General features: G+C 44.5%; 1 protein-coding gene across 1 annotated transcript in view; it reads right to left on the bottom strand.

Moving 5' to 3' along the window:
- hhip (hedgehog interacting protein) overlaps positions 1-7,927 on the bottom strand; it is a 34,775-nt gene extending 26,848 nt beyond the window's left edge. Inside the window, exons 1-2 of the mRNA XM_078281822.1 lie at positions 7,184-7,927; positions 2,372-2,564 (exon numbers count right to left, since the gene is read on the bottom strand). Of these exons, the coding sequence (XP_078137948.1) occupies positions 2,372-2,564; positions 7,184-7,453 (463 nt within the window). The 5' untranslated portion in view covers positions 7,454-7,927. The remainder of the gene's footprint in view (positions 1-2,371; positions 2,565-7,183) is intronic.
- Between the last annotated feature and the right edge of the window lie 19,634 nt (positions 7,928-27,561).

Here is a 27,561-nt window from a genome sequence, read left to right as displayed (position 1 = left end):
AAGGAGGAAACTAACTCTGTAACCAGAATTATCGTATTTAGAGGGATATCCAATTTGGACAGTTTATTGTCAAGAACATCCATAATAACATATAGCAAAGAGAGCAGCAAAGTGCAGCTTCAACAATTATGCCCCGGCTTTATTGTACTTTGCCCCCCAAAAAGAAAAAGAGGTAAAAAGAGACTAGTGAAGAAAGTGAAAGAGAAAGAAAGAGAGAATGCAAAAGAGAGAAAGACAGAGGAGAGAGACAGAAAAGGAGAGAGAGACAGAAAAGGAGAGAGAGAGAGAGAGAGAGAGAGAGAGAGAGAGAGAGAGAGAACTTTGTCCATATTCCCGGCTCCCCAGCGCTAAAGTTATACTTCCATCTGGTTATCTTCCAAGGCAACCTGGGTGGCCCACCCAAAGTACTTGACATCTTGATGCACTTCAGCAGTTTTACATACACACAACCTTTGTAGAAAAATAAATGTGTCATTCGTCACCACATATGCTGATCTGTGGAGGGTTGAGGGGGGGAGAGAGAGGGAGAGAGGGAGAGAGGGGGAGGAGGACGATGGCAAAAAGAGGGAGGGGGGGGGGATTCTTCTCTGGATTCTTCTCTTGAGCTTTTTGGTTTAACTCTCTGAGCCCATATGTCTGTCAGCTCATGAGGAAGTAATGTAACTCCAGACAGCCCTTCTTCTTCTCTCTTTCTTCCCTCCATACAGTCCGTCTCCCCAGCTTCCATCCTAGTTCAAGTGTTGTACATGATATGGCAGCAGTCAACCACACTGCACAACCATTAGACGCAGACTCGCGGGGGACAGGACGGACTCGGGTGGAATGTACGCGTTTGATATTCGACTTGATATGCAGCATACCATGTGGGTGGGTTGCAGACAAGTGCGTTTGAAACTGTTCTCTGTTTGCGAATCTCAGCAGATCTAATCAGTTTGCGGCGACAGAGATTGGAAGAAGACTTGGCTGGAGGAGAAAAGACAGTCGAAAGCGTTTGATCACGTTTGGAATGCACTCTGAAGGCACAGGTACCTGCGATCTAACAGCCCTTCAAAGGAAATACTTCTGAAGACCAAATGCTTCCAGGGGGCAGATGGACTCCTATCACTTAACAGTACCAGATCCACCAGGAAAGCTGTTGCATCAATGAGTTTCTTCTCCTATTCTGTGGGTGCTGCCTTCTCATAGAAGACCTCTCATAGCTGGGGGGGGGGGGGGGGGGGGGGTGACTGCAGCCAGTAAAGCAACGCTTTGATTATGTTTACATTCATCTGAATTTACCCCAAAGAAAACAAACTGGTGGCAAAGCTTGAGAAGCATTTTTTTTAAATGACACTTTGCGCCTGAGCAAGGCAAGGCAAGGTGTTAGGGCAGTCATGTCTAGACCACAGCTAGGGTGCTTACACTTCCCCAAATATAGTGCTGACCCCAGTGGTTGAGTCCGGTGGGCAGTATGAAGGAACAGGTCGTAAAATCATTCAGTTTGCTCCAGTTTTCTGGCACACTAGTCAAGCCAGCCCAGCTTTCTTTGGTGTATGTGCGAATTTTGCTTAATAGCAAGAGGGGTTTTCACACCTTTGCCACATGTGCCAGCGATTCTAATATTTTCAAATCCATGTGTGAGGAAATGCCTCAAATCCCTGCAATGTTACACTCAATGTCTTCGGAAAAGAAATCATATTGATTCATATCAACTTGCGAGACAAGAGCAAACAGAACAGAGAAAACAAGAGAACAAAACTTTCTACACCTGGTGCCATAAACACAGCGAGGTTTAACGCTATGTGTGAGGGGAGGGTGTCGTAAATAACACAACTGCTGCTCCGCTATTTTGCTAGACCTACAGTGCGCAGACTAATTAGCAAACTGATGTGGTGTCTGCGAGGGCCGCGTGTGGCGAGACGTTTCCCCAACGCGTTAAAGTGCGACAGCGAAGGAGCGAGTGAGCGAGGAAGGCTTGGCGAGGCATGCTCAGCAACGAATGGAGGTGAGGTCAGATGAGGTAAGAGCTGGATAAATAAATATTCACAGACCAGACTCCTGACGCACCACTTCTTGCATAAGTCCAAAAAGCTGCCTGTTCTACATGTGCAGGCCGATTCTCAATGAGAGATGAGGCCTGCTGTGAATTTCAATTCATCACAATCAGACATGTCAGTTTAAGTTCAGATGGCTGAGTGATGAAAATGAGCAAGAATAATATAGGCTTAAAATCTCAATCACCTTGTATTTCCTCTGTGTGGGTTTGTTGGCAAGCACATGTGTGCATGGGTGTGTGTTTGTGTGTGTGTGTGTGTGTATCACCAGGGAACCACACGTGGGCTACAAAACTGCTACAAGTCACCACCATAATCACTACTATCTGTGTAATTACCTGGTATGTGCCCCCTGCATGTGTAGTAGAACTCGCGGCAGAAGTCCTGGCAGAGCCGCGGCAGGTCCGGCTCCCTGTGTGGCGTCTTATCCATGTCCAAGGAGTGGAACAACACCTGGGCGTTGGGCGAGCAGCGAGCACACTTGATCTCCTCCAGGAGACGTCCGCATTCCGTGTTATTGGTGGAGAAAATCTGGAGACCACACGCAACAAGGACCGATGCCTGATTAGAATAGCGGTCTGTTAACTTTTACGTTTTACTACACATTACACAGGCAAGTCATCATGTAGTTTAGGATTAGCTGGAAGTTTTGGTAATATTAGCGTCATAAATATTACTTTTACACGCTGGAGAGGAGGGAACGTTTAGATCTTAGTGTATATTCTAAAACCTCCATTATTATAAATTTATGACAAATTAAGACAATATGTTTGAGAAACTATGCAGAGTGAGTCAATGTGTCCAAATGAGCCCAATGAGTCCAGATTACCTTTTAAAGGCAAATGTTAGTCTCACAAAGTTTTTTTCTCACTCTCTTTTCTCTAATACGTTAAAAACCCACCTAGATTGTTGTGGCTGTTGGATATGTAGATGCTCAGACTATGAGATGTGTAATTCAAAGTTACCTTCACTGACTTGAAATGCTATCAAATAACAATAATAATAATTTCCATAATCTATCACTATAAACTGAGTGGTTTCAATTTTATAGAAACATGTTGCTTGTTCCTCTCAGGTAATAACATAAACATAATATAAAAAGTGTCTGAGCCCTTTCCAACCCTCACCAGACCATCCCATTTGAGAGCCCATATTACCCAACACCGCCCCAGGAATCACACAGAAAAACAGTGACCTCTACCCAAATGTGCTCAAGATAAAAAAAAAAAAACACATTGAAACTGCAACGGTATGTTAACAACACCCTGCACCTATATGACACATGCACAGTGAGATCTGCTGTTTTACAGGCAATAACGTGTGAAGCAGCATTGCACGTCGTAACGCCAGATCTAACTGCCCATGACATTATTTCACATGCCATACTACACCAATGTCAGTATACTGAAAATGCCAGGATATTATGCTTTTCGTTTTACAGATTTGATTTAGCAGACATTGGAAGAATATTAACCCACAAATGGCACTTTGACAAACTTCCCAAGGTGCTGTGCGAGTGTTTGATTAACCGGCCACCAGCATCAACAACATGCTGTTAGACACGCATCTGTGTTTGGGCTTGAACGTCAAAATTATCATGCAGTCTGTTGATACTCTTCACAATCCACATGTTACATCAGACAGTTCGGTAAGTGTTGATAGTTTTTGTTAGGATCGGTCATGTACTGAACAGTTTGCAGACAGTTTCTTCTTTTCCTTGCATCATCTCTAGGAGGAAGAATGAGGAGGAGACAGTATCGTCACAGACAGACAGATTTAGGAGTATGACACATGCAGGCTGCGAGTCTGCAACATCTCACCCACAACAGACTGCACAACCGCACCGCCATTCACACTGCCCATGTGCCCCAAAGAGCGGTTATGATGCTATTGCTTCCTTCTTGAATCTTCCTTTTGGGTTTTTACAGCCTCATGTGGCCGAACATCAGTTCACCTTTCATACTATTTGAATTATAGGGAAGCTAACCTCAAATTAGGTGATGCAATGGAAAATAGGCTATGGGTAATGTAAACCAGAGGTACTAAAGCTGAAAAACACATTATACCCTTTCTATCCTATTCTATGCTATATCTCTTAATACCAATTTGTTAAATGTTAACGTTGGGAGACCCTGCCTGTTTGGAGAAAAGATTCACAGCTTGCTTACCCAAGTTCACAAACAGTTAAATTGAAATTACAGTTCCCGTGTCTGACAGATTTAGGGGAATTAAATGGATGAAGTCAACTAAGAGCTTCAAAACCTTATTTAGGGTCATTAAACAAAAGCACACAAGAGGTTAATCCTAACGAAATTAGCAAGATTATTTACATAACAAATTAGCTGTAATAAAACACATTGTAATCTGTCCTAGGTCAAGAGTGGTGCTGCTCGGGCAGCCAGACAAGCGGGCTGGTAGTGCTTTGCTCTGTGTGAGGTCCATGTGTAAACACCAATTTAGAGATAGACAGGCACATCATTCCCACTCTGGTATCAACAAATTAGCAGTCTGTCGAAGTCAATTAGACCAGCAGACCCAAGCCCAACATATGGACGCCTTACACTTCTCATCGCTGAACTGACTGCGGCAGAGGAAAAACAGATTCAGTTTCTCTGTCATATACTGAGCCTTGCTTTGCCCAACAGGTGGCAGAAAGTATGAAACTTTGAGGGTGAATCTGTAATGTCTATCCGAGTTATTCTGTCATCACAGTAGGCAGTATAAGGATGCAGTAGGGCATTAAAGAGGATGCATTAAAGCGGCAGGAGTTTCCATAGCTCAGTTTGGAGCTGAATCCCCTTTTTGTTCCCTATTTTCTTATCTAATTGTCGACATTTTCCTCAAAAAACAAGTGTGTTCCAGGTTGGCTGCAGCCCTGCCTCTCTGTTTTGAGTGGTGTGTGCCTCTGTCTTCTTGCCCCCTAAACCAATGCCATGTAGTGTTGTGGGCATGCCTGCCCTCCTGCTCTAAATTGCCCATTGATTCCGTGTGCCATGGGCTGGCACAAGGTCCATGGAGAGTAGCATTTGTGTGCTCTCAGCCATGCCCTGTGCCCATATGTTGCTGGGATGGGCTCCAATGTTGCCATCATCCAAACCAGAACAAGTGGACCTTTGTTTGTTGTGTTTTGCTGAATCTCAGCGAGTCGTTCCTCAAAAGCAGAGAGAAAATGGCACTGCGGCTCAACTGTTGCACCTTTGCTGAGGACACGCTGAATAATGGGAAGCAGGTCAGGAAACGTGCCAGAAATCAGAAACCTGGGCATGCCAATAAATTAGTCACTTTAGTGTATTTCCAGGCTGTTTCAGAAGATTAAAGTTTCCAGAGTTGCCAAGTGAATGTATAGCTTCACGTGGGAGAGCAGCTGTTACAGGATTGCTTATTTCTACGATAGCATCTGCATACTGGCTTTTGTCAGTGAAATTGCCGGAACAAACATATCAATACACAATGCCACACTTTGAAAAAAAAAAAAAATCACTTGTCATTCAATTGTAAACAATCTGTGAGGCTCTGCAAACCTCATATGGTCAGAGAGAGAGAGAGAGAGAGAGAGAGAGAGAACCAACACTAAGCTTTAACAAAACACTTGTCCTCTGGGAATAGGTGTAAGTTGGCTGGCAGGGGGATATAGGCTAGTGAAGGACACACACCCTCTCAAAGGCATTAACACTTGGACAGGGCCGATGACTGGGGGAGAGTGATGTTCTCCAGCTTCTCCCATTAGTGAAACTAACAAACACAATGGTGTTGTTGTTATTCTTTTGCTATAAGCAAAAAGGGCTCCGTGTGTGGGCAGTGTAGTGGGGAGGAGAAGTCGAGTTCGTCCCATTCAGTTTTCCCCTCTTATTTGCATGACTTGAGCAAATTAAATGATGCAATATGGCTTTTTGTCGCGGCACAAAGTGAGATACCACCCAGCCACTGAATGATTCGAGGAGTGGTTTACATGAGAATAGCCCGGTGAGGATCCAACGCATTCTGCTGCGAGTCGGCGCATAATGCAAGTTGAATGTCTCTAGCCTTTCCCTTCGCACGAACTGCGCAGTTAAGTTGCAAACCTACATAACATTCTGCACTTATTTTTATTATCGCAGTGGATGTATGCGGCTATAACGGGCGACGGTGCAGCGTAAAAACACGTGCATGGCAGATTTCGCCAAACTCCCCCCCCCCCCCCTGTGAATAAATCGACTCGGGCAAACCGATTGTAAAACTGACAGAGCAGACAAACGGCAGAGAAAGCAATTAACTAAAGAAACTGTACGAGGGGCGAGAAGAAACGGTATCAGGTCCATGCTGCTGTTAGAGAAAAGATCCACGTTTCATAAAAGATACAACTGTGTATCTTCCTGGTCAAAACGTACAGTCCCAGCGACAGAAGGTACAACGGTATACCTTTTTTCCTGACAGTGTGGCTGACTGTAGCGGGAGGTAGTAACGTAAAACGGAGACCGATTACCATGGTAACGCTGAAGCGCATTGGACACGCTGAATTAGAGTTGCACCAGATTGTATAAAGCAAAACACCTGGCAAGAAAATCCTACAAATGATTGCAAAACAGCATTTGAGCACCTCGAAAGCGTTTGTTTGTTGGCAATTAATTTCATTTTAGACCAGATGAGCTAATAAACAGACAGACCAACCCTTACAAAAAAAAGAAAGATACAAATATCACAGCAAAACAAGTGGCCATGGGAATATTATAGGAATATTATAGTGATACCATAGGAGATTAAAAATAGCATGAGGTAAAAAATTCACTATTAAGTACCACATACACATTTTAAGGCACGATAGGGAATATTATAGGGATATTATAAGAATAACATAGGATATATTGGGGAGAAAAAAAAAACATTAAGTGCGATAAGGTCACTATAAACTTACCATTGAGTATCACAGACACATTATAAGTCCCTATAGGAGTAATGTAGGAATATTATAGAGATTTTTGGTCCCGAGTCTCTCATTAGGTAAGTAGCCTGGGGCAATTTCCCCTAACCATCCCCAAATTCAGCTGTCGACAATAAGAGGCAGAATAACAATACAGAAAGGGTTATAAATGCGTCTCCCGAGGCGTTTGGCCGTAAAAACAGTCTCCTGTTTCTCACAATGAAAGAAACGCAACGTGGTGGACTTAACCTACCCGGGCATCCCTCCGGTGGAGGATCTGATAGGCGGCTCTCCTGGTGGGACAGCAGGACACACGGGGGTACAACCTGTGACAAACTTCTCCACTGCTGCTGCCGTCCAGTAACACTTTTCTCTCCCGTTTCTTCAGCCGTTTGGGCATGCTTCCGTCGTAACATCTCCTTCTCCTGGGGCTGATCTCTCCCCTTTCGCCGAATTTTGCGTCTCCACATTCCCACACGTTGACTGCGATAGCCAAAACGAGCACAAATTGCAAATGCTTCATAGTACAAAAAAAAAAAAAAGAAAGAAAAGAAAAAAAAGAAAATGAAGAAAAAAGTAAAAAAAAGTACAACTATCAGACCCAAGACCTGTCCCCCTTTTTCAAAACAGTGGGGTAAACCTGCAATGCAAAATGTCTTTCTTTATTGGGCTGTATTTCTCCACGTTGCAGCCAATTTTAATAAGAAAATTGCAAATAGGCTGTATTTTATATGGACTATGTAGCCTAATTAAAGCAGGCCTACTAATTTGAATCCTCTGCTGTGAAGAAAGCTCTTAAAATAAATTAGTGTAAGCTGTGGTTATATGGTACAACTCAGAAATGGAAAAAAACAATAACAATTTATCCTGATGAACACAAAAAAAAGTCAAAACCCAAACACCGTGAATTGCAAAGAGCTGTGACGTTCCTTTAGATATAAATTCCGTTTCAGCAGCGGTTTGTGCATGGGGTCAAAAACATATAAGAATAAAGTTCTCTCTCACTAAGTCCTCAGACCGCTCACATGTTTTCCCGTGCTCTTTCCTCCTTCTTTTTAACCAGCGCGCGAGAAGAGGAGCGAGCACGGTGACGTATGACTCCGCGGGGGCGCGCATGTGGCCGGTCGCGTCCACGTCGAGGTAAACGGTTACCTGGCAGAACAAGAGGACGAGGTGTCCTCGCTTGTGCTGGGCTCGTTACTCCTGAAAAAGTAAAGAATTACTCATTGTTTGATTCTTTTACGTATATAATGTATGGATAATTCAACTTCAATCTTACATTTAGAGGAGATGTAAACAAAATAACGACTTGTTTTTTGAATGGTAACTACAAAATTGTGACTGAAATTGACAATTGGCCAAGGACAAAATGTGTATGAGACAGTAGCCTTCTCTGAATTCACAGCCCAATACATGAAATAGTAATCAGAAATAGTTTCTATACGTTTTATTGTAGACAAATATTTGATATGATTGATGAGCTATAGAAATCTATTTTTTCCTTTTTTATTTCTTTGTGACAGCTGACACTGTCCTCCAGATGGGTCATGGGTCCAAGCCAAGGCATTGGGAATATTGTTAAATCTTAATATGTTTCCATCGAAGAATGATCTGTAAGTTTTTCTCAATTCTTAGGAAGTTGACTTGGAGGAGGCAAGAGAGATTTCTGCAAAGACACTGACAATATGAAACTTGTGGATACTCTGTTATATCACATATTGAGTCATGTAACTTTGTTTCCATAACTGATCTAAAATGTTTGTTCTGGTAGCTGTAGAGTGGCAGAACATTTGTATGGCAGTGGAAAATTTGCTACATGCATGAATTAATCAAAAACGTCAAAGCCGCTCACACCATGACCCGATGCCCAGCACTTTGCTGCCCTACACTTACGCACAAGGTATTCTAATTTGGCTGAGGTCTCCTGATAAGACCAAATGTGGGACAAATCCTCTTTCATTCCCCTCTTCAGAAAAGTCACACGATAGCAATCCGAAAGGGAATGTCCAACCGTGGCAATTAGGGGAGAAACAACAGCCCCCCTTTTGGATACACAGAGAATCTGAAATCAGTTACATTAGCTGCACCTGTTCTTACTTGGGGGTCTCCGGCACTCACCAGAGCCCCAGCTCGGCTTATCTACAGGAATCTGGAGCGGGTGGAATCCAGGAGGGGTTGGTTTGATTGTGAGCAATTATGGAAATGACTGTGTGTGCTATGAAGCCGCGGCAGACCCTGCCAGATCTGACCCCCCACCCTCCACATTCTTTACATTACCCCACTGGAGACATTTCAGGACCAAGTATAGCCAAAGTGCTACTGCAGTATTCAACGCAAAGGAGAGACCAAACAGGACCATATGCAGAGAGGAGGAATCCTCCACCACCAGCACCACCACCACCACCACCGGAGCTCGGAGCAGCAAAAGGAATATAACTGCGCCGTCGAACAGCGTGAAAACATGTGGGATGCAGCTGTGGAGCCGGAGAAGAGTACATCTGCTGGGAGAGATAGACCATTAGAGAGAATCACAGTTCGACAGACCGCAGTTCTGAGCCGACACAGATCCCAAAGAGGCACAGGCTCAGCTACATGCACGCCGGAGCACGCACACAAACTAATAAACAAACAAACAGGCATCTAAAATCCCCTCTCTTGCTATACTTCCACTCCGCATTCGACCGATTAAAACTAATTTAGTCTCTGTGTATTTTGTTTAATTAGTCCTCCTTTGGATGGATTCTCAGTTCTTGTTGTTGCTCCTATTGTCAACTTTCTCACCTTACGTAGACGTTAATTATTTCCCATTTCTTTTAGATTTAAAAGTGAGGCTGGTATCGCAGGTGTGGAGGTGAATTCTGTAGCTGCTCTTGGCTACTTAGGATCTTGCTCGTAACTCATAAAATTGAACTACTTTTTTTAATTGAATTTATTGTTGGTAATGCTTTAAATCAAAATGTTAACAAGCAGAGGACATTCCCTCAAAAGATACCACCTGCTTGGGCCTTTTATTCCTGCAAGGTCAGTGGGGGACTTCTCCTGCACTCAGCGTCTGACCCTCTGAAGGGATTGGATATCCCAGAGGGTTATGGTTAGGTTTGCGTGTGACCACACAAGGATCAACAACATGAGTCTGGAGCTCCCTGAGCTCTCGCTGCCGTCTCTCTGCTGTTTCGCAGATTTGAGGAAAAGCTGAAAGTTTGTTCTGTTCTTTCTGTCTATTTATTGTTTGCTTTATAACTTAGGATCCTAATCAGGAGCATGCACAACAGGACCGATGACAGCACTCCCATTTGTGCTTCCAATTTTTCCATTCCAGGCAGGCGCAAACCACTACCTCACACCTCACAGTTCATAAGTCCACCTAAAGCTGTGTCTGACTGCTGTTAGTGGTGGCCAACACTTAGCTGTGGGTCCAGCAGGGTTGAGATGCAAGTAAGTCAGTATTTGACTCAGAATTTGCCTAAAGTGTGATCTTTATAAGCACAGTGGAAAACACATACAAAACATGCACAGAATGTGTCATTTTCCAAATAGCTGTAAATATCAGTGTCAGCATGTTTTAATCTCTCATGATGCTGCTGCTTGTCTTAAATGAGTTTTAAATCAGAATTGCATTGGTGCCACACCTACGTTACATAACCTGTTTTAAGTAGAATTGGTTTAATTGGGACACTGGTTTGTTGTTTTCAAACGATCAAAGTTTTAAGTGGCAGTTTTAGCATCACATTTGTGGCTGGAACAGAATCAACCTTCAGTTGCATAATGCTGGACACAGAAGAGAATCACTAAGGTTATGCTATCTGAAATTAGCAATGGGGTATTTTCTGTACCGTAATATTGGAATACATATGAATGCATGCGACATGTATGCATGCAACATAAAATTGATACAACCCTCCCAATACTACCATGCTGAAATTGGAATTACAGTATACCATTTCCCTTGAGTCACTGCTCCACCTCTAACATGAAATCATTAACGTCAGCCCACTGCTCACAGCCATTCAACCATGTGAGGACTTTTCTTTTATGTCATCCATCCCTCACCTTGCAGCACACAGCAGCGTTGTGTTACTCTCACACCTTCCTTAATGGCCCGGCTTTGGCAATGGTGAGCCCCGAGGCATACAGAGCTCGGAAAGTGTTCACAATGTCATTAATAGTCCTGACAACAGCTTAATGAGCCTCTGCCATCTGTTTATGGAAGCTTCGGGGAAAGAGAGGCAGAAACAAGAAAATCAGATCCAGTAGCAATTTCCAGCTGTGTGTGCGCGCCTGATTTCCACTTGAACGGATCTAAACACATGAGGACATTTTAAGTGTAGTGACTTACGCAGCGTCATCTACAGTGAGTCAGTGGCTGAGCCTGGGCTGTCTGCCCGGTATCAACAGCCTCTAAATCACTGGCTTCACCATCGGACCACACTACCTCGCCTTCAGCTTCCTTGCCCCTCCTTCCTCTGTACCACCCTGGAGTGTCCTTAGGCCCTGTTTGGCTAAAGTATACACACTGCATGAGTAACTGAAGCCACCCAGGGCTCCCTTGCCTGGTGGCACGAGACACATACCGGGTTGCGCAAGTTGAGAAGACGAAGTGGTCCTGCAACTGTTTATGCGACACTCAATGCCTAATGCCTCTACACACACATACACAAACACATGCACATACACACACACAACACAACAACATAGCTCCAGGGAATGAAATGCAGCAGCATTGGCTTGCAGTGTTCCTTACAGGAAATGTAGGAAACTAATCAGAGGAGATGCCGCTCTCCGGATGTTTCTGGACAGCGACTCTTTAGACTACTTTCCGAGCCAGAGACCATAGAAGTGGCTCTTCTACTTCTCAAGGGCCTCAAATCTCTCACTTCACTTTGAATATGTCTTTTTTTCCCCTTATAATACAGAAAGAAGACAAGGATTGGAAATGGAAATGACCATAGCTATAGGCCCTGTTATTACTTGGTTAATTGCCTCGGTAGTCTGCTTTAAAAGGACTATCTGCTTCAGTTTCTTTGTCGAATCCCATTACAAAGAGTGACACATCCCCTAAGGCTAGTAAGAGGTTAATCTGCAGATGGATGGCTTTTTGCGGGCAGTTGTTTGTAAATGTTTCCAGTGGGGGTTAAACAGAGCCCAAAGTAGTACCACGTTAGGCACCATACATATGTGTGCAAATTGCAGATTCATTACAGTTTAGAAACACTGCACTGCAAATGAATTTGGTGGGATGGTGGTGGTGGTGGTGGGGGGGTGGTAAGTGTAGTCTGGTGTGGGCAGCATTGATGGTGGTCCCTGACTGTCGATGCTCTCCCTTCTTTCCCTCCCTTACTCCCTCATTCCCAGTTCCCCACCGTCCTCGGCCCATCTGTTCCTGCTTGGCCTCTCAGGCTCTCCATCAGGTAGGCCCAAGCTACTGAGCGCTCCTCTCATCTCATGGCATCTGAGTGAGCCAGGCAGAGGAGAAGTCTGTGCGTGTGTGTGTGTGTGTGTGCGCTCGCGTGTGTGTGATTTTATGTACTGTGCAAATGTATGATAAATGCGAACTCCACAGTGTCATATGTGGGTTAATTGGTTTTACCACTTTGTTTTTAAATTGTCCTGATCATCATGACTTTGGCAAGAGATGATACGAGTGATAATAAAAAGCGCTGAGCATAAAGAAGCACTGACAGCGTCCGCTGCACTCTCTGTGTACAATTCTTTCAAATAAAGAGACGTAAGCAGAAGAGGTGATATCAAATGGGATGCCATTTCAATCCAAATTCTGTTTCAGATTTGCTCACGAAAGAGATTCTGTTGACGCAGTTTCAAATCTAAGCAGTGTCACTCCCTCTCTAAGCAATTTGTGCCTTTATTAAGAACTGCGCCAGCAAGTTTATGCTCCAGATTCTTGTTGGCTTGGCAAATATGGAAGGCATCAATTCTCAGTTAATACTCTCTAAATGTGAACATTTCATCCGAGGGGACCTGCCTGAAGTGTTGCTTTACCGCCACGTATATTGAACTTTTATCATTCAAACAAAAAGGCCAGTAGACACACCAGCCAGATTAATCAATTCCACGCTTATTTAGATTAGACAAATGGAAAGTATTTTATTTCCCATTATTTGAGAAAGTTGCTCTCAAGGTGGTCCTCAGCATGAGTTTGGAGGGGCGATTGGTTTGATAGTGCAGCACAGTACAACTTCTCTCAAAAATGGACATTATTTGGCATTCCCAGGGCTTGTGGTCGATTGTGAAATCCCGGTTTACACAGACTCTTTGCACTGGGATCGTTTTACAACGGAAAAGGGAAGAGGGGAATGGAACGGGCGCTCCGGAGAAGGCAGTTAGGTGTGGTGGGGAGTCCGTTAGAAACATTTTCCTTTCATCCCCCCATACAAAGGTCACTGTTTGGGAACCCACTGTGTTTTATTGTCCCAGGGAATTGTTTTGAGGTCTCATTTCAGAGTAATATTTCCTTGTCTGGCCCTTGTTCTTTTATATCAAAAAGCCAAAGTGAAAACTTCCCTTTTGTCTGGGATCTGATTACCAAGAATGAGTCATTTTTATAATGTGCCAGCCTCTCATGTCAGGATGTTTTTGTTCTAATCCCTTTCAGTTAGTCCAAGGTAGGTCCGCTAGAAAACACTGCCCAGTTGTTACAGTATACATTTTCATATTGCCTCCCTAAATGTAATTTAAACTGTGGTCTCCTTTGTGTTTTTGGTTCATACTAACCATGGAAGGTATTTGGTGGTAGCTTTGATGCAACAGCTTGAAAACTGTAACGTGCCAGATTCACTACTGCTTTTGTTAGCCTCACTTGTGCTAAACTCAGTGTGACATCAACATGTTTCATTATTTATGTCCAGGTGCATTTCCACCTTGCCCCTACTCTTATTCTTCATGTATCACCTAACTCTTTAATGCTATAAAGTCTTCCAATTGGTCATGCACATCTGTGTGTTAGTCAGATGTGTTGTTTCTCTCCTCCTGGCCTTAAGGTTTTCATTAGCAGCAGGGTGAGCGTCGTGTCAGACTGTGGTCTCCATGTTAGCCCCGGCGACTGCAGGCTCGAGTCCGCTGTGATTGAGCAGAGGCGTCCCGGGCCTCTCTCAACAGGGTTCATCTCAGAAGAGTGGGGTCACTGCCCTGTCTGCCACTGTATGTCTCCCCCTCCCATTCCTCAAACCCTCTGTCACGGAGACAAGTGGACAGACAGGCTGTCTCGCAGAGCTGAAATCCACAGATGTCCTCCATACATGTGTGCAGACCCATCCACACACACAACCATGAACACAAAACACGCAAACAGTTGCAGGCCCATTACCACTAAACACTAATAAACATCCACACTCCTTCATTATCTTCATACTCCCCTCATAGCCATTTAAAGCAGACAACAAATTAAGTGAAGTCAATGACCATAAACAGAGGCTACATGTTTCTACTTTCTTGTGGGAAAGATCATTTTGTAAATAATTTAGGAAACAAAGGATAAATCAGGACGTACGAAACCCAAGTTTATCTTTAGCTAATTGCAAAGATACAGAACAGACTTTTTTGGTTGCGGTCCCCACTGTGCTACATTCCAGATGCTGATAGCACTGTTGGACCACCAAAGACTTTAAGTATACTTACTTGACTTGATGTACAAAGACTCTGATAAAAAGTTTCCCTCTGCAGCTCATTCATCTTCTCCTCGACAGACTGTCAACATTTTGTCTGCAAGACACTGTCTTTTCTCCCATTTGACCAGATGTTCAGTTCATAACCATAGCCTGAAAGACAGAAACCAAATTTTGAGAAAGGTTCTCTATTAAATTAGGGGCCATCTGCTCTGAAATCTATCACTGATACAAATAGGATGTTGTGAACTGAAATATTGTTGAAAGCATATTCACCTGCCTGAGCAGGTGTGTGACATCGATCCTCATAAATGTATGTGGTAATATGTTGTAAAATGTTTCTGTTCTGTCCTTGGCAGAGGAGTATAAAGGAGGAAGTGTGATCGCTTGCCAACATTAGGCCACGATTCTGTGTTAGAAACAAGGAATCAATATTCCTTTGACATAAGGGCTTTGATTATTGAAGTTGTTATGATTTTACAAGCCAAGACATAGAGGCCATATGGTGTGTTTTTTATTAAGAGACTAAATGAACTGAGCCTTTATATTCTTGTGGTGTACTCGGCCCACCAAAAGAGCTCTGTGAATTTCGATATCCGAGAGAAAGCTGACCTTACTTGACAATGCTTGTGAGATTCACCCGCAAACAAATGAGAGGAGAGCTTTATCGTAAATCATTTGTGCACCATAGTGCAACATTGACATGCATTTCAACACTTGTCCTTCCTTGGGAAAGTGGATTTTTTTCCTTCCAGTCTTTCACAACCTGTGGCTTGCACGCTGTTTCGAGGAGAAGTGGACTGCCAAATATCACTGCGTACATACTCCAAATATTTGTATGGTCAATTGGACAGTGCTGTTGCGGTTGGATCACATCAATAACATTCAAACACTCTTGAACTCGCTTCAGGTTTAGCACTGTGCTGTTGAAGTGTTATGCATTTATTTTGTTATTCAGTGCATAAATCCCACCAGTTATTCAGAAGAGAGAGTTTTTTCTGTAGTCCTGTTCTAATTGAACAGCGTGGAGATTCGCCATCATTTACACACTTCACACTTAAAGGGGCAATAAATAAAATTTTTACTGCACAAAATGGTGGGGTTGATAGGGTTGTTGATCAATACCACTGGCCCTGTGATTACTTCACCAGGTGCTCTCAGGCTTTCAGAACTCACTTTCCAGCCTGTAGTCTGTATTGGAACTAAAACTCTCTGCTCATTGGAATTTGAAGACACTCCTTATCCCCCGCACCCCCACCCCCCACCCCCCACCCCCCCACACACACACACCCGATACCACCCCACCCGCGAGTGAGTCTGTATTTTGCATCATGATATATTACCTGACATTTCATATTTCTGCTCTATTAGCTAGCTTATTCATCTCTAATATGAAAATGTGACTTTATAGATTCTGTCATTGCAGGCCAACGTAATTCAAAGGGACTGGAGGAGTGGGGGCCGTGCTGGAGACTCATGTAGGTGGAGAGAAGTTCTATTGATGTTGTTGCAATTCCTGTTGGTTGCCAATAGAGGTCGATGAAGGTCATAGATTACTTAATGCTCGTTTAAAGATTGCAAAAGCCTGAAACCTAAAGTGGAGAACAACCAGTGGGAAACCAATGGGAAGATCTTAATACTATGCCTGCAGTCTCATTAGCAACCAGCAGATGAGTGGAAGCCATATTTTAGCAACAGTTAGCATACCCAACTTCACCAGTGGCCAAACAGAGAAGTGTCGTGTGTTGGTATCCACCTGCCTTCTTTGAATGCTGCAATGGGTACTTTTGTAGATTATCACAACATTATTACCCATTATAACATACAACCTCTGGGGTCTCTTTGATTGCAGAACATTCCATATTTTAAATTGTGTTAGAATCTGTGTTTGACACTGCTTGGTGTATAATGCAGTATCACCACTGGACTGTCCGAGTGGGGTTTACTGTGCTGATGCAGCCGTCTCTTTCTCTCTGTCTCTGCCTTGGTTTTCCTTTCCTGAGGTTGGCAGTCTTGTGTGCATACAGCTTGTTCTCTATGTAGAACGATGAAATATTTCCTATTTGCAATACCTATCATTTGTGAGGGCGGAAACACATTCAACCTGGTCTCTGGAGTTTGAAATGTACACTTTCTTGATCTGTGGGCTCAGTGTCGTAGTCAGCACACGTCAGTGCAATTTCAAATGCGCAAAATATCACTCAGCGTTTTGAAAACCAAATACTATATTGACACATTATTTACGCTTTTATACATAAAGGAGGCAGTGCAGTATACAGATTATGCCAATGATAATTGTTTAGCTGGTTGTTTGGACTGGCTGTGTGTCACAATGTGGAGTCCTGGCTAAATATTTACTGGGTGGGGGGGGCTTAGAAGGCATACTTGGCTGAGCTTGTGTGTCTGGTCCAGGAAAGGGGGGGTGGGGGGGTTAGATGGTGAAGTCATCGACAACGGCCGATGTCGTTGGAGAGCCAGTGACGTTCACTCCTGACCCTTTTACCATTTAGGGGGCCCTGGACTGATATGAGTGTTATTGACCCAGAGGCCATGCGTGGCATGTTTGGGGTCTGCAGAATATATCCCAAGCTTTAACCTATACAACAGAGCCAATTATAGCTGCGAAAGGCCAAACAATACAATCCATCAGTCAGGTTCTTGGGTAAACAGGAATGGGCGGCCCATGTCGGGGTGTAAACTCCCAATCCCAGAGAAGCTAAGGGTCAGTGGAGCTGTTTGATTGTCTAATTGGGGGTTGGACTGTGCGTGTGTGTGTGTATCTGAGAAAAAGAGAGAGAGAGAAAGAGAGATAGAAAGAGAGAGTGAGAGAGACTGTGCATGTGTTTGTGTGTGTATGTGTGTGTGTGTGCATCACTGCTCAAACACTGCGGGGCTGGAGGCCCGAGACGCCTAATGAATGTGTGTTTGTTCTTCAGACCCCACACACCTCTGTTTATTTGAACATGGGATAGTGTTCCTGAGCTGTTTTATCCTCCCTGTGTTTGCCACCTTAACACGTGCGCCGCAGGGACGCTCCGCGGACCGCCGCGCACCACGTTGAAGATGAGGAAAATATCAGTTAGCCTGACAAGACTGTTAGCTAAACAAACTTTATCTCGCAGTCTTAAACATCCAGTAATGAGGATACAGTGTTCCTCTCCGTTTCTGTTTCCTGCTCGTTGTGAATCGGGGTCGCGGGCTGAACAGCTATAGTCTGCATGGCGCCAAAGGCAGCGGCCCAACGGAAGATTGGCGGTCAGTTTAGTGTCAATGATGTGGTGATGCGGGTCAGGGATAGCAGCAGCAGTGGTCGTTGCACAGTGGCTAAGAGCCCAGCCAGACCACCGGGGAGGAGGCCTTCACCTCCTTCCTCAGCCATCAATCACTCACATTCACATAAGCAAAGATAGATACAAGCAAACACAACCGTACACTCATCCTTGCACCTCGACATGCCGCATATACAGCGCTGACCGTCAGCCAGAGTTCCCACGGGTTCAATGTTATTATATTTCGACATTTTCCGTAAAATTATTAGGATAATCCAAAGTCAAAGTAATGGTGGTATCGTACTTTACTGTATGCTGTATATTAACTTTGTACTCAGCTGATTACTCCGTGCTTACAAGCCTGCATCACTGGCTGAGGTTCCAGTATGATGATGCTGCATTAAGTGGACTGCAAGAAGTAGATGTCGGTGTAAAGCTGCTGTGTATTTTAAATATTCTTTCAGTTTTGTTTAGGTTGATTGTCTCAGCGGCTCATTCTCTATCCACATGCCCACAGAGTGAATCCTAAATGCTCAAAGCCAAACAAATCCCTAATAATGACTGACCTCCAGCTTAACACCCACTGATAAGGAGGTTTATGCCTCATACATCAGGTCAGGCCCTCTTTGATGTTCAGAGCCACATCTAGCCTGCTTCCATAAAGTGGCAAACCAAAAACACCAGGATAGAAATCATGGACACACTGGGGACATATTCTAGATACATAAAAGCAGTTTTAAATTCTCATTTTTAGTGAGTTTAGAATGCATTCTCTGTTCAACGTATGTAACCTATAAAAATGTTTATTTTGCCAGTGCCTTACTATTGAACTATTTATTTAAAGATCATCATAAACTGATCCGAGCAAATTTTTAACTACATCAGAGTAAAACCTCTTTGTAGCTGACTGCAATTTTGCTGTATTTTGCTCTAAAAATCTCTATAGTACCCTAAAGACTGTCAAGATCCTTGGGAAAAATTTCCACTGCTTAAAACCTGTCCAGAAATATGTCAGTATTAGTGGATCGTCTCCATGACCTTTAAGATCTCGCTGTGTCGTCTTTGTAGGCCTGCTGGTTTCGTCTGGTGTTATCTGTTTCATGCTGGCATCATAACTGACAGTTATTAATGTTTATAGTTATCCGCATGAAATTCACCCTGAAAGTGGTGATGAGGGGGCCCTGCCTGGAGGTGCTGAAGACATTGTGAAAGTTATATCGACACGCTGGTGAAAGTTCAGTCGAGCATGAAGATTTCTGTTTCAATATATAGTCTCTCTTAGTCAAACCATTCTCCAAACTTTCGTTTTCGCTGTACCAGTGCAGAAGAATCGTCTGGCAGAACCCATTTTAGAACAAAAAAAACAGTTGTTGTTTGATTATCAAGCAACCAATCATTATCGCTGTGGGCGGTGAGCCCATGATGCGGTGATAGCGGCCTTCCAAAATAGCGTGGGGGGAAATGTTGTGGAACTAGCACAACATTCGTACTAGTTTTCCATAATAAACTTGCTAGCGTTCTGCTGCTAGCTTCGCCGTAGCTTCGTTGTTGTAGGGGGGATTTTAAAAGAGGGAACACAGCGCAGAACGGAAGGGGAGGGAGCCTAAAATTGGAGGGAGGATTATCCAAGCGCTCAACATCCGCCAAGCTAGACAAATGAGAGTATTTACAATAAAATGAACCTGCATTTTTGAATTTAGATTACCATCGCAGTGGCCTAAAGATGTAAATTTTTGCTTTTTTTCATGCATTTTTGTTCTTAATTAGGTGCACACACATGAATATGCATGCATAACCACACTTGCATGTGCGTACGCACATACACACATACACACACACACACACAGAGGCTGCCCTGATATAGCTCCTCTTTGGTTCACACCAGTCCTTGCTATTCTTCTCTGGTGGTGTGATAGTATTCGCTGAGAGTGGTTCCTCCTGAGTCTTTCAGTTGTCTGAAACACTCTACTTCAGCGCAAGGCCTTATTGCCCACCCAAAGAGGTTATAGGGATTCTCGACTGCCCTCTCTCTCCCTAAGTGGGTGGTCCTCTGGGGTATGGCTGAGGCACAGGTGGAGCATTGTAGGGGTGCTCACAAAAATACCCCCCCACCCCCCACCCCCTCTCACCAGCAACCCCTCTCCCCACCCCTTTTTGCCACGCCTGCTCTACGGAAAGGTGGACTAAATTTTCCAGAACTCTCCATCAGACCGTTAAGGCACTAAACACTGAAGGTGGAATGTTGACATAAACAAACCTGTGTGATAGCCATGCTGGGAAAAGCTGAACACGTTAAACACTTTGAAAAAATTACAAATTCCATTGTCTGCCTCCTCAGCAAATGAGCGCCCCTTTGATTCCAAACTATTCAATGGCTTTGAAAGTGCCACCCTAACAAGGTGCTTGTAAAATGTAATTTCTAATAAAAGTTTTTTTTACCACAAAGGCCTTGCGCAACAAAATTGTGTTATGTCAAAGAAAAAAAAAAGACCCCCCCCCCCCCCCCCCCCACTACTCCCCCTCCCCTACAAAAAATATTCCCATGCACTGGTTTTGTAAATAATTATAGTTCTGCTGAATGTGTTGTATAAAGTTTACATGGTAGGTTCACTGCACCCTATCTGTTGTTTGGAACCCTGGAAACCACCAGTAAGATGTTGACATATGGCGGCTCTGGTGTACTGCACAAGGCATGGATTACTTGGGACCATAATAAACAGGAGCATAAAGAGGGATCTGTGCAATGGGGTGCCCAGAGAGGGGTGACCCTCTTCGGACCTCCTTGTCTGAATATCAGCGGGTCTGTCTCCAGCTCTCTCAGATGGGTCACCCCCCTTTTCGGGTAGGCAGAGATGCTGGATGTAGTCACACACACTCGCATCCTGTACAATCAGACAGTGTGAGCTGGTTGGTTAGAGGCTGCCGGCCACCTGCTCATATGTGTTAACAGAGTGATTTATTGTTAAAGGTCTGGACCTGAGTGATGAAGATACTTTAGTACAAAGAGCGTGTGTCTTGATAACAGTATGATGGCACAAGCCTAGAAATGACGGGATATCAGAAACGTATAGGCAAAATAATGAAAAAAATGAGATCTTTTTCCGAGTCATTCAGTTGACACATAAACTCATAATAGAGACATATTTGTGATAGAATACAGCAGGTGTTCCCCGTAGTGAAATTGCAATGCTACTCTGCACAAAGACTTGGCTGTGTGCTCCATCCACCTGCACTTAGGTAAAGAGATGCCAGAATTTCTGATTCAATGAACCATTTATACAAGGTCGAGTAACATAGTGGTCTGCATGCTTGCCACCTGTATTGCAACATAGAGCACGTTGCACAAAAACATTAGGAGCATGTTAACTTTTCCTTGTTCCCTTTAATTCAATTTCTTTTTACACTTGCATAGGGGAACGTTTTACTGAGGGAAAGCACTGTTAAGTTTGAAGACCGTGGCAGCATCGCCGAGCGCACTGTGACAGGTACTTCAGACAATGATGGGAATGTCGAAGAATTGGCCGACTTCATGCGAGATGAAATATCCATTATCAGAGTTCTTATCCTCTGACGTTTCACATAACCTCCTGCTCAGATCTTTGTGAGGGCCAGATGGTTGCATTGGCCACTGGGGATACCAAGAAGCCCAGAGAGACAGTTTTACAATGTGCAATTACAGGAGAGATAAACTAAACGCTCAACAAAGCAAGGCATTTCCAGATCTCCGGCTTCTAGACTTTGATAAGGGGCAGGCTGCATTCCTTGGCCAATTTACTGTAGGAATCTGTCCTCAAAATTGAAATACCAGTGCTAATGAACGCTTTTAGCTGGAATGGGAGATTTTTGTCTCTTCAGTCTGATGAGGACATATGCTCAGACCGCTGCAGATATACTGAATCGCATGTTTCACCGATCCAACTGTGAACCATCGATGTGCGCTTTTAAAAGCTTTGCAAAGCCTTGAAACTGTCTAATTTGTTTGGGCTTGGTCACACGCCTATTGATGCTAGAGGTGATAGAGTTTCTCAACCAGTGTGCAGTGTCCTACATATTGCCACATTCAGAGTTCAACCAGTTTTGTTCCACATTAACATTTCACACAGAGATCAGGCGCCTGCCCTCTGTGCTACACCCCAGGGAGCAAGAATCCCCCACTATTGACACTGATACAATCTCCAGGTAATGGCTGCCTCCCAGCCAGAGGGTGTCTGAGGATATAATGTGTGTGTGTGTGTGTGTGTGTGTGTGTGTGTGTGTGTGTGTGTGTGCGTGCGTGTGTGCGTGCGTGTACGTCTGACTGACTAGAGGAGGTACCCAACACCACTGGTGTGGTCACGGGGTCAGAGTTCACTCTGAAATGTGTGGCCCGGGGCCGAGAGGTGCTTTGGCCTCCGTTAACGGTGAGGCTAGAGTTTCACCCTCCACCCTCTCCCTCTCCTCTTTCTCCAGGCTGCTCTGCCACTTACATTTCTCACCATGACACGCGTGTAGTGACGACCCCACCTTTAGTCAGGTGACAAGAGGCTTGATGGGAAGAAGGAGGGTGGGGTGGAGGTTAAGAAAGAGTGGACAAATAAGCAGCAAGTATGTTAAAAGGCAAAATCAGACGGCAGGGGTTTAGCCGAATACTGGTTCATATATCTGATAGGTTGAATGGTTGATGTATTTAACTTGACATGGCGAAAGTCAGTACAAAAGGCTGTTGGAAAAGGTTGGAAATGACTTGGATATATGTGGGCAGAGGTGTGTTGAGGGTGCTATGGTGGAAGTGCATGGTGCACATAATGACTAGTGTCTACATTTAGAGAGAAGAGAACCCACGCTGCTTTTCTGCCTTACAAGTTAACGAGGAAGCGTCTCTGTGGTGTCCGCTCACACAGGCTTCCCTCCCTCTCTAAAATCCCAGTGACTGTTTTAGTAGTGATCTGTTCTAGTAATTTATGGGATTAATTGGTGCACCTCGCCAATACAGACAGACAGAGACACACACACACAGCCTCCACTGCTGTCTCGCTTTCTCTCTCTCTCACCCAGTCTCTTTCCCTCACACACACACACACACACACACACACACACACACACACGTACGTTCACACACACATTCTCGGTCCCTCCGACCCTGTTTCACTGTTCCCCAGACAGTATGTGATTCTCAGACAGGACAGTGCTTCCTCCTCTGGTAGTCAGGTCTTGTCTGAAGGATCAGTCTGGCTAGCTCATCCAGACAGGGAGAGAGAGAGGGAGAGAGGGAGGGAGAGAGAGAGAGAGAGAGAGAGAGAGAGAGAGAGAGAGGGAGAGAAAGAGAGAGAGAGAGAGAGAGAGAGAGAGAGAGAGAGGAGAGCTCTCTGCTTTATGATGCTCTTGAGCCCGGCCAGAAAAATGTTGTCTTTTTTCAGCTCCTTCCGAATTGATGTTACTAGCAAATGTTGTTGACATCTTTTTCAGATTCTGTCTGTGTTTTTTGTGCTTCAGCCTTTCCTCTGCTGTAGTCTGTCTATTTCAATCTTTCCCTCTCTGTCTCCCTGTGTTTATTTCTGCCTAGCTGTATTTTCCCTCTTTCCTTTCTGTTTTTTGAAGAGGTAGTCTTTTTCCCATTCATTTTATATCTTTTATGATCTCTTTTGCATTATTTCCTCTGCAATCTTCTCTCTCTTGTTGTTTTTTTGTGTCTTTGCTATTTTGTCTCCTTGCCTCTCTCTCTGTCTCTGTCTCTGTCTCTCTGCTGGTGTTTTTTTCTGAAAAATAACAAGGTCTGGGGCTGTGCGTGTGCATGTGTTTTGCGCTGGCTGCATAGGCTGGCTGGGCTGGCTGCGCTGGGCTGGCTTCTTGTGTGGTCCCCCGGCAAACTTTATGATTTATTCAGCTAAAGGCAGAGGAGCACGACCCCCAGTGACCACAGAGAGAGAGCTGCACGTGGGTTTAATGATTTCACCACAAAAATGTCTGCTATGGCTGGGCCTGCATGGGACTCAGAGCCCCCCCACTGGCTGAATGGGGAGGGGGGGGGGTTGAAAAGAGAGCTCGGCTGACCGGCCTGAGTCAATACAAACGCTTACCACTACACATCTACTTGGAGGGATTACGAGAGAAAGAGAGGACAGACAGAGAACTACATCCGATTGGCATGTTACAAATGTTTTATAGTCTCTCTTTCAACAAATGCTCAGTGATTTTTTTTCATGTGTATTGCTATTCTTCATCACACATTCTGCTATTTTTCTTTCTCCGCCCCAGCCTCCCCCCCCACCCCCACCTCCTCCCCTTTCTCTTGTAGCCAGTGGGAGATTTCAGAGGCATTATTGAAATGTGGACACTGAGGATGATGTAACCAAGCTTTCAAGAACAGGGAGAGGGGCAGAAATAATAGGGGGGACAACACAGGGGGGGGATTTGGCACATTTTTCTCTGCTAGTGTCCAGGTCTGCTGGCTCAAGTAAGTGACTGCTGAGGGCTTGGATCTGGATGCTGCGCTCGGTGCTGCTTCTCTCTCTGTCTGTTTGGCTACAACACCCCAGTACAAGATGATGTCATTCACAGGGATTTGTGAACATTCTTGATAAGGAGACAATATCGAGGGGCTGAAAGGAACGCCTTTTATAAGTCTAATTACGTTGCCCAAGTGTGAATAGGTCAGAGCGCTATACCAGTACTCAGCCGTGGTCATATTTATTTATATATTTCAAAATGAAAGTGTACATGTATATTTTAACCCACCTGCATAAATATCAGGGATGTGTGAATTTGCGAATGAGAACATTTTATGGAAGCCGATGGTGGTAAGTGCTCCCTATTATGGACAGAAGCTCCTGAAGGGTCATGTTGCTTCGTCGCAGCAGTGTGTGTCTGCGTGTGTCTGCGTTTGCGCACGTGTGTGTGTGTGCCTCCAGTGTGTCTCCGCATGTGTGTCAGAGGGTGAAGCCCTATCAACCCAGTCATCATTACAAGCACATTCCACAACCCCAGGAGGGATTACACAACGGTCAGTGCGTAGTGGGCGCGACACAGGCTTCTTCGTCAACCCCGGGGCTCGAGGCTCGCAGTGAGTAATGAGTCCACCCAGCAGAACCTCAGCACACGCCCAGGGCCCAAGGAAATGTATGTGCTCACCATGTCTGGTATGACAACCCCCCTCCTCGACTAGCCAGGAACACAAACTCATATCTGCTGCTGTCTCTTTGATCCCCCCCAATCCCTCCCAACAAAACATATTATGTTTTTTTTTTATATGGCGAGCTATGTAAGGTTTAGTGGCTTATTTCCAGTAGTATCCTATAGGTCCACATTAAACACACAAATGCACACACACACACACACACACACACACACACACACACACACACACTCTCTTTCTCTCTGCCTCTGTCTGCCTGTCTCTCTTCTCTCTTTCTCTCTTGCACACACACACACGCAGACACTCACGCTACCGAGTCCAGACATAAATCAATATGACTCAAAATGCAAAGAAAACATTGACCCAAAACATACAGAGATGATGAAGGCATTTATTTGCTCAGCGGGGTCTGCGATGATATGTGAATCGACCATTTTGTTTGTGGAGAAAATGGAGGTGAATTAATTGATGTGCAGACAGCATAATTTAATGTCTGGGGGCTCGTTGAGCCCATTATGGTTGACTGGGGATTTCTCATAGCAGTGCATGTATTAGCTGCAGAGCAGACCTCCATCACCCAGAGCCATCGCCACAATCCTGAGACAAAATGCAGCAGAGAGTAAGGTAGGGAGAAAGTAGAGCGTTAGGAAGAAAGCGCCCGAGTTCCATTATTCAACCCTCTTCAGTTAAAATTGGAAAATCCAGCAAAAAACATACACATGGTATGACAGACACAGATGAGCATCCAGGCAATGAGGCAGTTCCTGTTTTTTCCTCTCTTATTTTTTTTCTGTCTCACCTCTTGTCGCTCTCTTCTCTTTCTTACTCTCTTCTCCCTCTTTCTCTCTTCGCTCTGGTCCCTCTCCTTGGAAGGATTTGGTAATACCAAGATGGCTTCCAAGTGTGACATATCTCCACGCGCCTGCTCTCTGACCCACCCCTTCACCCCCCCCGCCCCACCCCTGTCCCTCTTTAAGGAGCGTTTGTTTTGGGCCTCGTCACCACTGTGCACTGTGTGGTTCCAGCCACGATGGTGGCGGACCGTCTCCTGCTAATTACCACACTCCAGATGAGTCACGGAGGGAGAAAGAGAGAGAGAGAGGCGTTCTCCGCTATTTTTGGCCCCTGCCATCGGCCCCATAAGAGACTTTCCCCCTCCACGCACACCCCTCTCTGTCCCTCTGATCTCTGGACCTCCTCAACAGATGAAACGAGCACTTTGAGGAGGGCCCCAGTCGCTGGACCCACTTCTCCCTGTTTGCTGGCCTGGTGCGAACAGCTGCCTGTTTTGGTTTGTGTCATACACACAAACATTCATACACACAGTGTTTGCGTTTGTAGGCCTAGCGCGTCTCTCGGCAGGCCCTTTGTGTCCTATGAGTTATGACAAACGTTATTATGCTCCCTTTCAGATTATTTTAGCACATACTGCCAGAGTAGATCTGCGTGTTTTCCTAGAGCACGGGTCATTTAGCCACCCAGTGTTTGAACAGCTGTAATGAGCACTCAACATTAATAACTTCACTATGGAGAGAGACAGAGATTGGCTGTAGATGGCGTCTTTATTAATGGAAAAAGAATTGAGAGATGGTAACATTAGCTCAGTCGTTGCAGTGACTGGATATTTTTTGCAACTTATGTGATGTTTAACACCATATTTCATTCCTGGTTTTACTTACAGAGACGATATCTTTGAGGAGGATATATGGAATACGGGTATGATGTCTACATTTAGGTATTGTTTGTCTTGTAGGAATTCATTTGTTTTAAATGAAAATATCCGTAGCCACCCAGAGTCATCTGACTGGTGGGAGTTCTCCGTTTCTTCATGTTTATTGGTTGAACAATACAAAAACAACCGTAGGGAGAGAATGCTTGCCATTACAAATTTTCAGTTGTCCCCACTGACGGAAATAAACACATTTATTTCATTTTCACAAAGACACATCTGCTATAGCGAATAGTAAAGACTGTAGTCAGCCTGCTCGTAGGCCACCACAGCTTGACCCAAATTAGACTTTATATGCCACTTCGTAATGACTAGCTACGGCCTCAATTTTACCCTTGACATGATTTAAATACGGACCCAATTGCTCTGGTATCAGTGGTGTAGGTAGCAAAGCAGCAGGCCGCTGGCTGGACATGTGCTCTCAGCCAGAGCAATCTATCATTACCAGTGTAATAAGGGGAACTGACTTTTTTTCTGTCTTACAATTGAGAACAAAATGAATGCTTCCACACAAAGCGATAATCACAAGGGCTTGCCAAGGAGGGTTTGCCAGAAATCCACTACTGCTTTCTTTTTCTGTGTGTAGCCTGCAGGGTTAGGAGGGCTCATCGTTGGCTGATTGCTGTCTAATTTAGCGCTGACATCTGCAACTGCTGACTCTCCCAAGGTCAGATGGCTACTGCTATATTTGTAGATTTCTGTGATCATGTCAGGATTTAGTACGCTTGTTTTGTTTTCAGTTTTTGGCTCAGTTTTTGCCAAGCACTATTGTGAGAATGGTGTTGCTGTATCTCAAATAGGCAGTGTACTGTTATGAGCAGACTGACTGTATCTTTGATTGCATTGTGTATGTTTTTTCTGTTCACACTGACATAAAGGCTGTGGTGCAGGCAACATTTCAGA

This window comes from Centroberyx gerrardi, chromosome 3, assembly GCF_048128805.1.
Source record: "Centroberyx gerrardi isolate f3 chromosome 3, fCenGer3.hap1.cur.20231027, whole genome shotgun sequence".
NCBI classification, from domain to species: Eukaryota; Metazoa; Chordata; class Actinopteri; order Beryciformes; family Berycidae; genus Centroberyx; species Centroberyx gerrardi.
This window is presented reverse-complemented; position numbering and strand designations above follow the sequence as displayed.